The sequence below is a fragment of the Stigmatopora nigra genome, chromosome 7 (genome assembly GCF_051989575.1).
Source record: "Stigmatopora nigra isolate UIUO_SnigA chromosome 7, RoL_Snig_1.1, whole genome shotgun sequence".
Classification (NCBI taxonomy): Eukaryota; Metazoa; Chordata; class Actinopteri; order Syngnathiformes; family Syngnathidae; genus Stigmatopora; species Stigmatopora nigra.
In genome coordinates this window covers 6,458,818-6,476,874 of record NC_135514.1, presented here as the reverse complement: position 1 = coordinate 6,476,874, position 18,057 = coordinate 6,458,818, and the positions used below count along the sequence as shown (strand labels likewise).

The window sequence follows — 18,057 nt, the reverse complement described above, 5'->3', positions numbered from 1 at the left end:
TTTGGTGGGACTACGTGGGCGTGGTTACGCCAATTTCCCCAGCTGTGTAAATTAACCACATGTGCAGTGTTTCGCCCCTTTGGACAGTCATTCTATGCTGGCAGTCGGTTAGCACGCCAGCGAGGTAGGTTGTAGAGCAATTTACTGCCCTAAATGCGTTTTTATCGCGCTCAGAGGATATTTTTAAGCAATCGATTGAGCCGAAATCGCCAACAAATCTGTTAGGTAGTTTAATGCTAGGTTAAACAAACCGTCGACAATTTAAGTTTGAGCTCCGTTTCCCTCCGGCTGTGTGCTCCATGTGGCTAGTTATCTTAGCATTAGCGTCACGAACGCTTCCCTTTTCGTTTAAAACGTATGTGGTCCGTTTTCTTTCCATTTTTGAGTCGTGTGTCTTTTTAATTTAGCCAAACAACGCCTATCCATCAACGCACAGTTTACTGGATAAGGGCACATTCAAAAAGGACACCCAGAGACACGACTTAGTTCCTGGTGTTGAATGTAATGATAGCACTTCAATTTGCAATTGTTCGAGTTATCACAAAAAAATCGTTAAACCATCTTTCTCCTAGCTCTTAACGCCAGCTTATGTTTAATCGGCTTGTCTGGAAAAGGGAAAATAGTACTCAAAGTTATTCTCATTATTTATCTTGATCGTTTATTAAATTTCTTGTAAGATTTCTCTATCCTGTAATAATTGTTTGGCTAATTTATGTTTTCCTTGTTTAGCATCGAGATGGCGCTCTTCCTGTGTGCCCAGAACACTCAGCCTTGAGGTTACAGGAGAGGAAACTGCCAGACAGATCAAGGTAAAACTATTTTCAAAAAGCTATCACCCAAGCCTCTTTATATGCTAACATTTGCTTTTTGTTTTGCATTCATCAGGTCCATGTCCAGACTCTGGAGAACCAGGTGATGATCCCCACTTCAAGATGCCTCTGCATTTTAGTCTTAGATTTTTATTGTAGAGTATTTATCCAAATTATAATCCTGCCCCGAGGGTAAAGGAGATTTGAGTAACGTTTAATTTTTTTTAAAACACTTGGGGAAAAAAGACCTAGACCTCATTCGGGTCTTTTTTTCTTTTTTTTTAATTGTTCTATGTATTTTATATTCTAAGTGTTTTTGTATATATTTTATTCTATTTAATATTCTAAGTGTTTTTCTTTTAAAAATAATTTTTAAAAAATAAATACTAAGTGTTCAAAATTTATTTTTTGCCAAATACTAAGTGTGTAAAAGTTTTTTTTCTTGTCATTTTCATGTCAATAAAAAATATTCAACTTGAAATGTTTTTTGCATTCCTTTGTTCAGCAAATAAAAAATATAACATGTATACATTTCAACAAATTTTTATTTTGCAACAAAAATTAGTTCCTTTCGGGATTTGTTCACGTAGTCAATCAGCACTTTGATGAAGAGTCTTCCCTTTGGGTGGAATTCTGAATAAAACAAAATACAGACAGGATTAGACAAGTCAAAAAGTGTGGTCAATTATTAAAGACTACCTGGTTAAGTATTTTCTATCAGCATGTCTTCATCTCTGCCACAGGGAGATAACCTGTTTGCTTCAGAGGCAGAAAGATTCACAAATCAGTCTTTTTAACTGGGAGCTCCAACTGCAGTCCGCAAGGGCCACTATCCAGTCTATTTTCCATTAATACCTAAATCAAATAATCAAGATATTGATCATTTGATTCAGATATGGAAAATATACTGGAGGGAGGCCCCCAAGGACCAGAGTTGGAGACCTCTCCTCTAAAAAAAAACATGTACCTGAGGGGATATTGGTGTTAAAAGACTGTCAGCCTCCCATATGCCAGCATTTCACGGTGTTGGTCTTGTCGCCTTTCTTTAGTGCTGGAAAAAAAGCAAGATACAAAAAGAGTAGGTTTAGTACACGTTACATGAAAATAATAAATTAAATCGTAACCTGAAACATTTGAATTCTACCTCGACTTCTTTGGTTTTCTCGTGGATTTTGACAACTTCACCTGCTTTGTCACCTCTTCCACCGTCTCCATGGCTTTAAACTTCTGCAAAACACCACAGCATGATTATGCAATTGCCTATTCAACCATTTTTAATGCACAAATAACCCACATTTGTTTCCCATGTTATCTCATCCTCGATGAGTTTTTCCAGTCAATAATTTCAAATCCATTCATTTTTTTCAAATTAATATTCCAAAATATTATTGCTTCCATTTTTCTCTTCATACCTTGAGGAAAAATGGTTATTTTACCATAGGTTTAAACTCAAGTGGAAATTGACCACTGCACTATTGTTGAATGGATGTCTCACTTAGCTTTTGTCCAAACCACATTTAAAACTAAAAATGAAAAGGTCCAAGACCAGGTTAAAAGGTGTATTATATATTCTATAAGTGTACTTTTTATTCCTTACAGCATGACTGATGGTACTTGTGTGGGTATTAGTTATCCACACAGATTCTTGCTATTGAAAATCAACACCAGACCAGTTAGTGTTTTCATTCAAAACTAGAATATATCATAGTTTTAAAAAAGGCTAATTGAGCGAAGCCTTGAATACTGAACGCGGACATTTAATTATTACACGGATAGAGAAGATAGAAACTAGTATCTAAAAAAAAAAAGAGATAGAGACTCACTTTGCTGACAAACAGCTCGTTATGGTGTCGACAAGCTGCTCCTTTTTGGCCGTTTTGGCCACATTCTTGATGTTTCCCAGCAGTCGGTGCTCGTTGAGGAACTGAAACACACAATGGAATGGTTTCTTTTTAAACATAAGGAGCTATAGATAACGCAATGTAGCCAAATTGTTTGCAAACATTTTCAGGTCTGCATCCATGTGGGGCTACAGCACGCGATCGAAGCACGCTCCAGTCAAAAAGCACTCTTAAAATGAACGTGAGGCTTCAAAATCCACCAAATAACAACGTACCGAATGCGATGCATTGTCCTGGGAGAACTTTATGAGGTCTTTCTTCGGTAAATTGTCACTTCTGAGCTGCCCTGCAGCCCACAAGGAAGTAACTCCTGCCTCATTCGCCATTTTGAAGGTTGGGGGCGGGTACATGAACTCTGACCTCCGTCATGCTTGTTCCTGCGCCTATGAGAAGGACTTAGTGTCGCCAACTCAATTTCTGATTGGTTAAAAATCAACAGTTTGTTCCACGCGTATTGTATGGTGCACAGATTGTGAGGGACCCTGGCAACAAATAATGGCTGAAATGTGATTGGTCAAATGCTAAAATATGAAAACACGCATCTGGAAGCAGCGCAACAAGGGGAAAAGCAATGAAAGGAATTTGACAGACAATTTGGAATTATTAAATAAGTATTCATTTCCAAAATATAATCAACATCAGTCTGTTATTCAAATATTTTTTTAGGCCGGCAGAGAATGCCTTGCAGGCCCTGACAGAAAGAGCAAAATAATTTGGAAATAATTTCAAATTATTTCCAAATTATTTTTCTGTTTCTGAGATTAAGCGGCTTGGGGCCCAAGTGGTTAGAGCGTTGGCCTCACAGTTCTGGAATTGAGGGATTGATACTAGGTTGGTCCTAACTGTGTGTTCTACTCTAGTTTGTGTGGGTTTTCTCCAGGTATTCTGGTTTCCTCCCACATTCCAAAAACGATGAGGGTCATTTGAAATGATGTTGGAACACTCTAATTTGCCCCTAAATATGAATGTGAGAGTGAATGGTTGTCCATCTCCTCAATTCAATTAGCTGGCTACCAATTCAGGGTGTCCCTTTCCTGGAGCTGCAATCAGCTGGGATAAACTCCAGCACCCCCCGTGAGCCCTGTGAGGATAAACGGCTTAGAAAATGATGGATGCATTTGGAAGTAAGCATAGCAACAACAACAACAAAAAACAATCAGAGTAGATCAGAGTATTTCTATTACGATCCATTGTAAGGTAATTTTTGTAGAAGTTTCTTTTTTTCTACAAAACATTTCACTTTTTTGGCATTAAGCTCAAAAATGCCCTTTTCAATAGTCTCAAATTGATGGATACAGTTAGACATTTTGGTTTAATGTTGAAATAATATAAAATGCTTGCATAGTGTTACAAAACCACAGTCTTTCAAAAATGACAGTGAATGCCTCAGGAAAAACCATCTGAGGATATGTTTTTTTTCCCATCAGTTTGCTGGGGGAATTTTGTTCTTCTTTCAATCGTAAACCTCTGGGACTGTGGTAATGCACTGATCACACTGTATTAGGGACAATTCACCATGCAAAACTTGACTCTGTTAACCTGTGGTTGCTTTAAATACCAAATAAAAACCAAAACATAAAACATAATGGAACATCTTACATTTCTTGGCTTCACAATCCTCAATTTATAGCATTTAAAACACAGCCTGATGTCAATTCCTAGACAACACAGTGCGGTATTGAATGAATTGTTGGTCTTTCTTTTTTGTTCAAATGTTGGCTAGTTACATTTCTTTGTCTGCTTTTTACGCAGCTGTATTGTCTAGTTTATGTTGTAAAATCCCCAATGTTCTCGAAATGTTGGACTGAGTGACACTCGTTATTTCCCCTCATTTTGAAACTTTGGAATTCATCCGTAACACTTATAGGACAACCGTTTTGAAAAGTGCAGTTTTGAGGTGTGTGTTGTTGCTGTTTTGCAACAAACCTTCATTCAAGTAAGGATTTTAACTTTTCCAAGTTCTGTTTAAGTGCAGATTTTCAATATAAACAAAGAAAACAAAGCATGGTTACAACAGTAAAGAAAGCTTAGCAATGTTTCTAAAATTGACAATAAAATTATATACCTACTGCACAGAAATGGAGGTATTAGGAGCTACAACCATTTGTTTTCCTATTTTAAGAACTTCTGTTTTTGTCTTCTTGCGCCCAATAAACAAAATGAGAAATGTGAAATACACAGTTGTCATCAGACAGTAACAATCAACAATCGCATCAAAAACAACAATATGAAGACAGAGTGTACTTTGGGAAGAGTGCGATTACCTCACACTGTGTTTTAACATGTTCATTCATGGAATCGTCTCTGGAGCGTGATCCTCGTGGATGATTGTTGAGTTTACATTGGGAGGAATTTTATCTGCCTGGTCTCACAAAACTCACCTACTGATCGTTTTTCTTACAGTTTTGGAAGTAACTGAGTTTATAGTTTGTGAGGGGTTAAGAGTAGGTTATGATTTGACAAAAAATAGCAATAATTTTCTAATTTTCAATGATTGAAAGCTGAAATTATTTGATTTTTCACTCTCATTTCTCCCCTTTTCTACTATATTGCTATTTTGTTTGGTACTATTTATTTATTATATAGTCAAAAAAGTTATGCATACATTTTTTTAATGAAAATAAATGTTCAACATACGGTTTCACCATCAAAATAGCCCTTGAGGTACAAAACAATTTCAATATGATGCACAACAAAATGGGTGTGGTATGATTGCATAGTAAATTAGAATCCCCAAAACAAAATAATAATATTAAAAAAAAAAAAAAACAGCTCCCCCTGCAATCCTTAATAAGCAGTTAAAAAAATGAATGAATGACTGATTATAAGACAATCCTCGTTAGGTATCTCTGAAATAATCATACATACATCTGTTTTTGAAGATACTGGACTTAAAAGGATGTTTGTGTTTTGTTTTTCAGTTTTCATTGGATATTAAAGTGTATTTCAGTATGTTAGACCCCAAATTTTGTACAGTGGGAAAAAAAATTGAAGTGACTGTTTCCCAGAGTAAAAGGGCGTACAAAGAGTAAATGTGGTGAAGCCAAACAACGTTATGACGGAATATCTGCCAGAACATTTGCTCACTAAAGTTTGATTAATGAACATGAGCTTGAATAGTTGTTTGTCACTTTGTACCCAGCAAATGACTGGCAACAAGTTCACTTCAGTCCAATAAAATGTGTCTTCAAATTTAGTTGAGAAATATTACACTGTTGTGAATTAATTATTTATCGTTCTAATGCCAGTTGTTAGTTTGTTGGTGAAGAAGCCCTTTTGGGTGTTTTGCTGATTTACAGCTATTTAAAAAAAATATGTTCTGTGCAGCATTGTCATGTTTTAATTAACATGGATTTTGCGGGTTTTGGCTTACAGAAAAACTAAATTTTGCCAATTTACATAGTCTAGAGTCTAGACAAAAGGATGTGGAGTGTTAGTGTAGTTGGCACATTTTATATCAGCAGCATTCATTCATTGTGTGTACTGTGTATCGTCACAAGGGTTGCTAGACTGGATGGCAGTCAGCCATAGCCCCTACAGAGTTGCATAACCATTTGTATGCAAAATCATACCAACAGCAAGCGGGAATTGAACCAATGCTTGCCTTTCACCTGAGTCTGGCGAGTGAACACCATCAGTAGCAATATTTTTTTAAAATAAAAGTTCAATCTGGTGGATTGTGCTATTCGTCTATTAGTGTATTGTTTCTATTTTTTGAAGAGCAAGTGTTTAGTGGTTATTAATGTTCAATCTATAATCTACATGGAATGGAATGAAAATCTACATGTCACCAAATGACACAAATCCACAAATGAATGTACCGTTTTGTGTATATTTTTTTTAGCACATTTTTATTAACAATTTTTATGGACCTAGTGGATTTGTATTTAAAAAAAATAATATATATACATATTTTAAAAAATGGTTAGTCTAAAAACAACTCCGGTGAACCATTGATAAGTCAGTGCAGACCCCAAGCAGGCAGTTGAAAAAGGATTTCTTTAGTCTATTCTTTTTACTTAGTTTTGTACTTCTGTGTGTTTATTATTTAAAGAGGCATTTACTCGATTTGCAAAGTGTCACAAGGCAAAGTACGTGTTTTATGGTTGGTGCTGTCATAATGTTTAATTTGTCATATTTACCGGGACATTATTAGATGTACTAACTCATAAAGTTTCTCATTCAAAAGAAGTAACATGTTTTATAATATAGGAGTGAATGACGATATAATGGTTTAAGATTTACAATAATTTAAGAAGGTAATTTCTAATCTAATCTAATCTATATCCATCCAAGACAGAGGATGGAAAAGGAAATCTGTATACATTCATCACCTGAAGTAAATTGAGAGTTTTGCCCTTTAACTGCGCCTTTTTTCTAATCCTAATAGACTTGTACAGCCACAGGGTCGATGCTGATGCTAGAGCAGGGCATCTAACTTGAAGCAGATTTTCCCCCCGACCCAAGGGTGCAAAATAAGGGAAACATTGCCTCAGATTTAGAGGTGTTGATTTTTATCCAAGTAGCTTGACATTCAACTCTGATCAGCCCAGATAACACTGAAAGTTATCCAAGAATTTGCCCAGCCACCTTATAAATGAAAAAAACATAGCGGACCCTCATTGTGATGACATCATCACACGATGCACAACTATCTGTCAGAAACAGAACTTTTGCCAGCTTCCTTTTGTCCATTCTGCAACATTTGGTTGCATTGTTTTGTATTTTAGCAAATCAAAATGATTGTGAGATTTGTTTTAGCTACACTACCTGAGCTTCATTTTCCTTTTACTCCAAAAAAGCAGTTGGTTTTCTGATAAAATGTCCACATTTGAACAAATACCAAAAAATGTCATGTATTGCTTTCTTGTCTAAGTGCAACATGAATGTAGAGTTCTCATAAAATCTAATTTTGAAGAGTTAATCAGGATAGTTTGCCATTCTCATGAATTTTTCATTACAAATGAAACTAAAGTGCACAAGCACAGTTTAAAAACACAAGTGTAGTTCTGTATTCTTTTTCAATCAATACAATGTTCCCCTGATTATTTTTCTTGTAGTTTTAGCAACCAAAAACAAGGCTCCTAAACTTTTAGCTCATGCAGCTCAATCTGCTCAGATCATTTGAACTTTGAAACACTTTTTGGTGGTGTTTAATATCGGAGAATATTTGTGATCCTGAGTTATTGCTTTTCTTTGCTGTGTAGCTGTGTCAGCCATGTACTGAGTTTAGGCTCCTATTAAAACAGAACTTACCCGTCTCAAAGGCGCAGAGGCGTACTTCAGCAGGAGGATTTATCTCAAAACAAATGAGCCGGACAGCACAGTGCATTTTTTCTTTTGCAGGCTAAATCTTCACTCCAATTCATCACTGTTGAATTAAATGGGGAATTGGGTTTGAGACACGCACACATGTGCACCAACATTGTACAAAAGCCACAATTTCTGCTAATTCATCATTAAAAAAGTAACAATAACCAAGCAGTTCAGCACTTAGGAATCCCCTATTCGCTTTAACTTGACCTAATAATGTGGAAGGTTGATGGATATGTTCAATAGTGGAAAGAACAAGGCCACTTATGAGTCTCATCAATCTTAACAACAAGACTCTGTGGTATAGTCTTGTGATTTAGAGAGCTTTTCCAAGCTAAGAGAGTAATTGATTCTTTTTATAGGGGTCAATGAGACATGCACACACACACACACACACACACACACACACACACACACACACACACACACACACACACACACACACACACACACACACACACACACACAACACAAACACACATACAAATAGTTTAAAGATAGATCAATTTTGTGGTGGTGTAACAAATCATTTAAAATAAAGTGGCACTTTAACCTGGCTCCTTGTTCAAGTCACCTTTAATAAAAAGTTGCAGTCTCTGTCTAATGTACATGTGTCAAAGTGGCGGCCCGGGGGCCAAATTTGGGCCGCCGCATCATTTTGTGTGGCCCGGGAAAGTAAATCATGAGTGCCGACTTTTTGTTTTAGGATCAAATTGAAATGAAGAGTATATGTGTATATTACATTTCCTGATTTTCCCCTTTTTAAATCAATAATTGTAATTTTCTAATCCATTTTTTTTCTGTGTTTTTAATTCAAAAATCATTTTGTAAAATCTAAAAATATATTTTTAAAAATCTCAAATAAACATTGTTTTAGATCTGTAAAAAACTGAATATTCAGGGCTTTTAATCCAGTTCTTTTCATCCGTTTATAAAAAAAAAAAAAATGAAATATATCTAAAATGGTCCAACCCGAGTCTGACACCCTTGCTCTAATGAGTGTCTGTTGGAATAATACATTTCTAAAAATGAATGAATTGGTTTTGACTTCTATTTTTCTGAGATTTTGCCTTTTTCTTGCTGTAATAAAGTCAGTCTTTGTTTCAATGACATGTTTGTTGTTTTTATTTAATTATTTTTACATCTGGTGTTTCCCTCATTGTTTCTTGTTTGTGGAAACCAACATGGCAAATCCTTTTTAAAAAATTATAACGTAATTAGAGTTTGGATCTTGCTACTAGTAGTTACTTTTAATTGCTGAAAGACTGTATAAAACCACTAGAAAAACAATTTTCTGTCCATTACTCTACATACAGTGATAGATAGTCATATGAATGCAGTGATGTACAGGGGAATCCCAGCGGAAAACCTGTTCCGGAGCACTCTGACCTCAAGCAGGGTCAATGATTCATTTTTTACAGCAGGACAACGACCCTAAGTACATAGCACAACGATTTTAAAGAGGTTGCTTCGGGACAACTCAGTGCATGTTCTTTGTTGGCCTAGTCTTGAATCTAAATATTCAAAAGCATTACTCATTCTAAGAAACACGCGATCCCGGCCTCATTTTGAGGAAATGAACAATTCTTGCAATATTGCCTCAGCGATGAATACCAGTGTCAATTTTTTGAAGGAAACAGAACAAAGCAATTTTAGGGAGTAAGCATATAGTATATATATCACTTCATAATCAATTATTGGGTGCAAGCAAGAAGTTGTATTCATTCTCAAGCCATTCTTGTGGGCTTGAAAGCTTGGCTCATGCTGACAAGTACAATTTGCATGAAATGTATTGGTTAGTCTTTGATATGTATGACTATAAATCTGTGGAAATGGCTTTGTGCACACTTTTATCAGTGCTTTTCGACAGTTGTAGTCAGGAATTAAAACAATCGTGTGAAACCTTGTCAAAAACTTGCAATGGGGATAGATGTCAAGGCCAAATGTCACTCAGCAGCTATTTGTTAAAACCGCACAATGAAAACTGTTAAGCAAGTATGATTTTGTCCTCACATTACCTTGTTGACAGGCTGGAGATTATAAGGGTGTAAACTACAAATCTTTTGAAATAAATGCAACCTGTTGTGAGTTTTATAGAGGGGTCTCTCCAAGAGCTGGAACTGCATCAGATCTAATCTGGTCTCATATTCACAGCTGCACGTTTGAAAAGGAAAAAGTGGAAATGAGGGACAGATGGGAAAAATTGTAAATTTACTATATATTGTGTGAATATATAAGAAATATATATAAGAGAAATAAAAAATAAGATATATATATATATATATATATATATATATATATATATATATATATATATATATATATATATATATATATATATATATATATATATATATATATATATATATATATATATATATATATATATATATATATATATATATATATATATATATATATATATAATATTATATATATATATATATATATATATATATATATATATATATTCTAAATGTAAACAATTGAAAACATTAAATTAAAAGATATATATATATATATATATATATATATATATATATATATATATATATATATATATATATATATATATATATATATATATATATATATATATATATATATATATATATATCTTTTAATTTAATGTTTTCAAATATATATATATATATATATATATATATATATATATATATATATATATATATATATATATATATATATATATATATATATATATCTTTTAATTTAATGTTTTCAATTGTTTACATTTAGAATTGTAAATTCACTATATATTATGTGAATAAATATATTAGATAAACAAAAAATAAGAAATATATATATAAATATTTTTTATTATTTTTATTTCTTTATTTAATGTTTTTTATTGTGTTTAAATTTTAAGAAAATGGATTGGTTTTCCCGTTTGTCCCTCATTTCCACTCTTACAGATATAAGTATATATGAATACATATATATATTTATGTATATCTAGTGTATGCTTATCTACCTATGTATTCAAATGAAAGTGAGGATCTAGATGGCTGCATTCAATCAATTTTCAAGCAGAGGGGCTCTAAATCAGTATCATAACAATATCTGTTTTTTCAGTTCACAAAGGCAATAAATCACTCTTGTTATTTTGCAGTTTATTGTGTGCAAATCTGGCAGCTACCTAATCCCATGTTTCTCTGGTCACATTTGCGTTCCTCATCTTTTTTGAAATATTACTGCAAGCACATACTTGTGGCTATTGGCAATTGAGTATTGAATATTGACTTATTATTAATCTTAATGGGATTTCCAGCTTGTGTATTAAGGCTTCATGTTTTTGCTTCTGGGTTTAAACTACAATCTCATTACTTTTTGAGCTAATGCTGTTCACACACTCTTGATAAGGTCAGCGAGTTGTGTGAATAGCAAGTGGAGACGGGAGCTGGAACGGACACCTGCTTGCAATTTTGCAGAAAAATAGTGGAAAGTAAACTCCAGGTATGGCTGCGCTGGCTGGCAATGTAACGGGGCGTCGTTTTTCAGATTACTATGAAATTAAGAGCACAGAAGTGCAACATCTTTAAGAAGACAGGCCAAGTGTTGACATGTTTGACATATACGGCCGCTTACGGTTGCCTAAGAACGCATTCCTGGGAAGAAAAATGTTTTTTCGTCGCATTTCAGAAGCTTGAAGCTTGAAATTAAGCTTGTCCATATGTTCATTCCAGTGGTAAAGGATGTAAAATGACAAGCTGTTAAGTCAGCCACATTCGTAAAAGAAGGATAAACATATGGGCTTTTTAGTTAATGTTTATATAATACAGTTAAGACAATTATCTCTTATTATCATGTTGTCTCACTCTTGAATCGTGGTACATGAGCCAATTAAACAAGGTGTAAATCATATTGACATGGTTTTTTTGTTGTTTCATTACTATTCTGCGATAGGCCAGATGTTAATATTTTAATGATGAAGTTTAGTTTGAAATATAAAAAAATAAAAGGGCAAGCACAGAGTGTACTTAACCACATAAAGTATGTCGTGACATTTTCATATTGAAATCTGAAAAGCAGATTTGCTTTCTTGTCTAAGTGCAGCTTCTTGTTTCTATCAGGCAGTGATGTATGAGTTTGTACGTTGGCATTTAGCCACGTGGGAACTTTATTACGGCTTCCAATGGTACATTTACACATCTGTTTCCAGTATTTGAGCATTGAGAGATTGAAAGATCAGAATCAACACAAACCGCAGTGGATTAGACTGTAATCTGGTCCCCTCAAATTATGTGCTCTGATTTTGTCTTTAATTTGTATTTATGTTCTGCCTTTCAATACCTCACATTGCCATATTGACAAAATGTGGTGGTACTTCAATTCTCTTTTTGAAGGGACAGAGGATTAAAAGAATAAAAGTAGGTTAGGGAATGTTCATAACCAACATTTGTGAATTACATGGTGTGTTGAGAAATATGCAACAAATGTGACAATATGGCCTTTTTAACTTGATTGATTGCAGTGAGTAAACATTGACACATCTTTGTCCCGCCCCTACAGACGCACGCACACACACACACACACACACACACACACACACACACACACACACACACACACACACACACACACACACACACACACACACACACACACACACACACACACACACAGAGCGATCCCATCTTCCAGATGCTCCCACCATCCACATTTGTTCTAATTTGTGTTAAGTGTTCATGATGACTGCCTCTAGTGTACATTTCTTCGCATGTGAACCAGAACCGGCTCCCGGTTGTTGCGCTACACTTTTAGCACCAGCTGATAAGATGACTTTTCCTGAACAATGTTTCCAATTGTAAGACAGAGGCAAATTGCACAATGCCAAGTTTAGAGTCAATTAAAACTCTTCACTTAATGGCTTTTGTTGGTTTCTCCTTGTTATGCACAACTTTAGGCTTGAAGAATGAAGGATTCAGCACCCTGGACAGTGGAAATGTAATTATGTAACCACATTAAAAGGCTAATTGTTCATTTTTGTGGTTGTCACAATTTAATCAAATCTGTGCAGAAGTATTTACAGAGGAACTGTGAAAAGTTTGTATAAACTACTACTACTATATATATATTGTATGTATAAACTTGTACATTTTAAGGAGTACCTTAAAAGACACCTTAAACGTAAGTTGAGTACTAAAAAATACTGACTAAGAGCAGAATCCTCTCATGTCAAATACAACATTCAGTTAATATGCTTTGTTTCATTTCTACAGAAAAAGAATTAAAGCAAAAAGTACTACTGAGTAATACTTTTGAGGCTTTGTATAACATCACATCCACAACATTTGACAATGTGGCAAACCCGCATGAACTAATATGCATGCAATTAGCCACAAATATTGGAACAATTTCTTTTAAAAGGTTGCAAAAGAGCATTTGTCACCAATGTTAAAAGTACTGTCAACAATAAAACCTTGAATAAAACACCAAGATGAACCTAATTATCTGCAATCTGACCGGCAACAACTGGAAGTTTGTGGCAACCTCTGACGTGTTGCCGTGCGCACACACATCTGTTACAGACAAAAGATCTCAGGGGAAGATCAGTCAGTCAAACCACTTAGACATCCAGGCACGGAACAGCAGGTCATCTTCAAATTCTCCGTCAAAATCTGCGTCGATTCACATTGGGCTTGCTCACTTTCGTGTGACGACAGATACCACCAGTGTGCGAGCACAGATGAAAGGATAGCCTTTCAACACCGAACGGAAACAAACACGCTGAAGAATCATCACCCGTAGCACCCCCTGCCCGTGCATCTTACGTGCTGTCTTCCTCACATTCATACGGGAGTCCTCCAAACTATCAGTCAAGCGTGCAAAGAGATCAACTGCTGCTTCACAGATGGTGAAGCTACATTCTCTCTTTTGTTTTACACCTGGCCTACATAATGAGCATCACCATTTATACTATATGTTCCATCAGTACTGATTATGTTCTCAATTTTTTATTGAACATTAGCTTTATTAGGACTTTAAATGCATTTCAAATGATCCCTGTACCAATATTATAAAATACGAGTTAAAAGACAAACCCTAAATGGCATGCTTTTGAAAGTATGGCATCATTATTTCCTACAAAGAGTCACAGTTCTTGCTTTATAGTTTGTTAAATAATACAAGAATCGTGAAAACAGTGAAAGAAGCCCCTGGTTTTGTAAGCAGGCTTATTTTTTTTGATATTCGAAAGAAAACCAGATCACTATATACTTAAGAGAAAACTTGACACGCCTGTTGTACTATAAAATGCCAAACTCCAGGTAAATTATATATTATATTCCACCTAACTTTTAATTACCAAAATTGACTGACAAGTAACATATACACAATTTAATTAAGAATAAAAGACTTTCCCAAAAAAGCCAAACTGTTAAAATCAGCAATCAATAGCCAAGACCAACAATGATACTTCAATTACCCCTCCAAAGGATTTCTAACAACATTATTTTGGTTTGGTTATTCTAACCAAAGCTCATTCAATGCTGGTTAAAACTTTAATTGGTTTTCTTTTCAAAGAGTGGTTGGGATTAGCAGGATAAGTGCCCAACTTTGTACAAAACATTAATTTTAAGTTTAAAAATGTTCGCCTGTGCTCTCAGTGAGACACTCTTTCCTTCTGTCAACCTTCCATTGTCTTCCATGACCACATCAATTGCCAAAACCTGCCTACAGCCATCCTTTAGTCACTCAACCAATCTGAAACAATATCATCAGAGGGCTTGTATGTTTGCCTGACAGTCTGACAGGCCAAGATGAAAGCGTGGAAAATCACTCCAAGAGTGTCTAGAGGAAAACAAATTGCAATAGTGGGATCTTGCATGTGCTAAATATAACACATTAAACCAAAAATCGATTTTTAAATGTACAATCCAAGGTTAAACCACCCTTTCAAAAGGATTGAGAAGTTGATGTGGTATGAGACAATGCAATGTATTAATATATGTGTGACATTGAATGAATTTTATGCTCATCAAATTAAAGGGGTTCAGAACTTTGATGTCTCAGAGGGCATTTTTTTTTACATTTCTGTCTGTATTCTGAACTTGAATTGAGTTTTTATAGGTTGCAAATATTGTACACCTCATTTTGTGACCCCGTGTTTTTAAAGAGTTATAAGAGGTTAATGGTGAGATGGATGCATGTTAAATCAGTGACTCCTCCACTCAGCAAGTGGCCATGCAACTGATTCCACGAATGCCTTCTCTCCAGGACACCTCTTTTTCACATCTCACCAGCAACCACACATCAACTCTCTCTCCCCCTTGTTCTCCCACTAATTTAATGTTGTCTTTTGTTTTTCTTGCCCTCTAAGACCTTGTCCAAATGGCTGACGTTGATGAATGCATGTAAAAGATACGCTGCAGGTAGGATATGGTTACCAGCTTAACTGTGAGGGGAGGAAGAGATGGAGGGTCGTTTTTAAGACCAGGGTAGGTGGGGCCTATGGTGTGTGCGTGTCTGTCAGGATGTTTGTCTTCAAATGAGCCATGACTATGAGAGAAAGACGAGGGGAGAGTGGGATGAGAGATGAGATGAAGGGAGGATTATGAAGGGGAATGAGCTGAGTGTCAGAGCATCTTGATTGACAAGGAGAGAACATGACTAAATAATGGGGTTTGTAACATTCTTGAGAAATGACACCTTAAAAAGAAGAAAAAGTGTAGTAGATTCAAGATTGGGGATTTCTTTCATTTGTTTTTGGGTGGTAATGTAATGTATGCTAATGTTTTTCTCAGTGAGGACACAGGGCAAGGGGAGTGTGTCACTGGAGTTGTGTAAACAATTAGATATACCGACACTCAAACATGCACATGCGCACACATTGTTCAGTTTAAGTCTTGAGAGGGGATTCCCTGTCCACCCCTCCCACCACCACCGACTTGAAGAGTACATTTAAAACCAATTAAATGGAAAAACACACATCAACGTGTGGTGATTGTAAGAGATGTTTGTTGTGCATTGTATTACAATAGAATTAGATGCACAAAACTGATGGAAATCTGTACAAAATTCATATCAGATGGTCAATTACTCAATTATCTTTAATGATAAAAGCACTGGTGGATGAAACTCCAGACTGAATGTGCATATGGCGAAAAAAAAACACCCCACTACTTGAAAAAAAAGAAAAAGTATAGTGTTGAATAAATTTCAGATTAAATACATTTTCTAGAACAAGTGCCAATATAAGCTTTTTTGTTCATTATGCTTCCTGAGCGAAGGTTGCATGATTTTCTGATACATTTGTGAATATTACTAAGTGCCCTATGACTGATCAAATTAATAGAAAGCAGATGCAATCCAATGCGGTACTAACATTTTTTTTCCATCATTGTTTCTTCTCCCAAAGTTGTGTGCAGTTCTAAATTGACAATTATAATGTTCTTATGATCAAACTGCTCTTCTGCCATCACTGTATAAATGTGTAAATATAACATTTAAACAGCTTGATAGCAAAAACGAGACTATATGAGAGAGCCAAGCCTATCTTTTCATTCAGTTCTGCAATGCTATTTTTCCACTCACATGCAAAACTTTAATACCAAGCTGTATATCTTCAATACTTCATTTAGAGCACAAAATGTATGGGAGAAGATAATACCCCTATATGGCATACGATACATGCACCTATAGTTGCATCGCATCTTATGAAACTATGTTAGAGTGATTGGTCAATGTCCAAAAGCACTGATTTAAAGGTTAAAATGTACTGTACTTCACCTGCCACCATACACATGTATGTATAGTGGTAGCTTTGGTTCAGTGGCCACATGCGATTATTTGTCTTCAACCTTACATCTCCCTTTGCATTCCTCTTGACTTTATCAGTTTCCTCTTAGGCTTCACTCCCTCTGCCTGTGTCTTTGATTAAGCAACGCTTGGTTGCAGAATCCCAAGTGGTTTCTTTGAAATAATGTAAACAGCTTAGCAGAGCAGTGCCATGAAGCAAACTTTTCTGACGCACATTTCAAATAGTTGAAAAATTTCATAGCTGAGATCATACATAGCATTCATAGTTTAGAGGTCATTATTTAAGGATTCACCAATTGATATTGAAAAGTTTCTGATTTTGCACATATTCATTAGAAAATAATTATTTAACTTCAATTCCCATAGGTAAACCAAGTGACTTTATTCCCCATGTAATCAAATGGGAATAAAAATTCAAACCTTGGAGTACTAGTGTAGGAATATGTTTTTGAGAAAAAAATATTGTTAAAAGTCTGCTGGAATTCTTGATTGTTTGGGAGGAAAAACAATATTAAAATGTAATCATCTAGAATACACAATCCCCTTCCATTGTGGAGTTTGCTGGTCCCCTCCATGCTTGCGTGGGTTTTTTCCAGGTTCTCCAGTTTCCTCCCACATGCATGGTAGGCGATAAATTCTCCTTAGCTATGAGTCTGAGCATGAAACGGTTGTTTACCTCATTGTGTCCTGCAATTGGATGGCAACCAATTCAGAATGTCCCCCCCACCCCACTGTCCAAAGTTGGCTGGGATTGGCTCCAGCACCCCCACGATCCTTGTGAGGAATTGAAAATGAATGACTTTATACACGATGGCCATTTTCTTACAGTCAATCCCAAAAAATGCTTAACTCTATGGCTAAATATGCCATTTTAAAACAAAAATGAGCTCCATAACAGCATTGATTGAGAAAATTTCATAGTTTGATTTACCTCAAAGTAGAGCTTGCCAGCTTGGCTTTAAAGAACACTCAAGTAAGTCATTCGAGGACTTTAAAGAATGTAATTTGGGCTTCAAGCCCTTTTTAAAGACAAACACCTCAAATAATCAAGGACTGATATTGGAACACTGCACCATCTCAGTATTCTACCATATTTTAGGAATGTAAGCATGTCTTAATGTGAATTTTGTTTTCCTAGAAAATATTTGGATGAATGTGGTCATGCTTGGAATGCAAGTAAGCATGGAAGGGAGTTACCAATTAGCGCAGCAAACAATGAGATTAAATTAGATCGGAGCTTTTGGCGGTAGATGACC

General features: G+C 35.4%; 1 protein-coding gene and 1 long non-coding RNA gene across 3 annotated transcripts in view; one reads left to right on the top strand and one right to left on the bottom strand.

Annotated features, from left to right (window-relative positions):
• The first annotated feature begins 5 nt into the window (after window positions 1-5).
• Window positions 6-1,260, top strand: LOC144199970 (uncharacterized). Its single transcript, XR_013327015.1, has 3 exons — window positions 6-124; window positions 730-809; window positions 886-1,260. It is a non-coding gene; the product is annotated as an uncharacterized LOC144199970 (long non-coding RNA).
• A 76-nt stretch (window positions 1,261-1,336) lies between these two features.
• LOC144199968 (peptidyl-prolyl cis-trans isomerase FKBP3-like) overlaps window positions 1,337-18,057 on the bottom strand; it is a 38,882-nt gene continuing 22,161 nt past the window's right edge. The window contains exons 3-8 of one of the 2 annotated variants that reach the window (XM_077721876.1): window positions 7,967-8,081; window positions 2,633-2,733; window positions 1,954-2,036; window positions 1,777-1,860; window positions 1,509-1,568; window positions 1,337-1,442 (exon numbers count right to left, since the gene is read on the bottom strand). In XM_077721876.1, coding sequence (XP_077578002.1) covers window positions 1,794-1,860; window positions 1,954-2,036; window positions 2,633-2,733; window positions 7,967-8,042 — 327 coding nt within the window. In that variant the 5' untranslated portion in view covers window positions 8,043-8,081 and the 3' untranslated portion in view covers window positions 1,337-1,442; window positions 1,509-1,568; window positions 1,777-1,793. Of the gene's footprint in view, window positions 1,443-1,508; window positions 1,569-1,776; window positions 1,861-1,953; window positions 2,037-2,632; window positions 2,734-2,925; window positions 6,768-7,966; window positions 8,082-18,057 lie in introns of those variants that run through there. The other variant, XM_077721877.1, reaches the window with a different exon arrangement.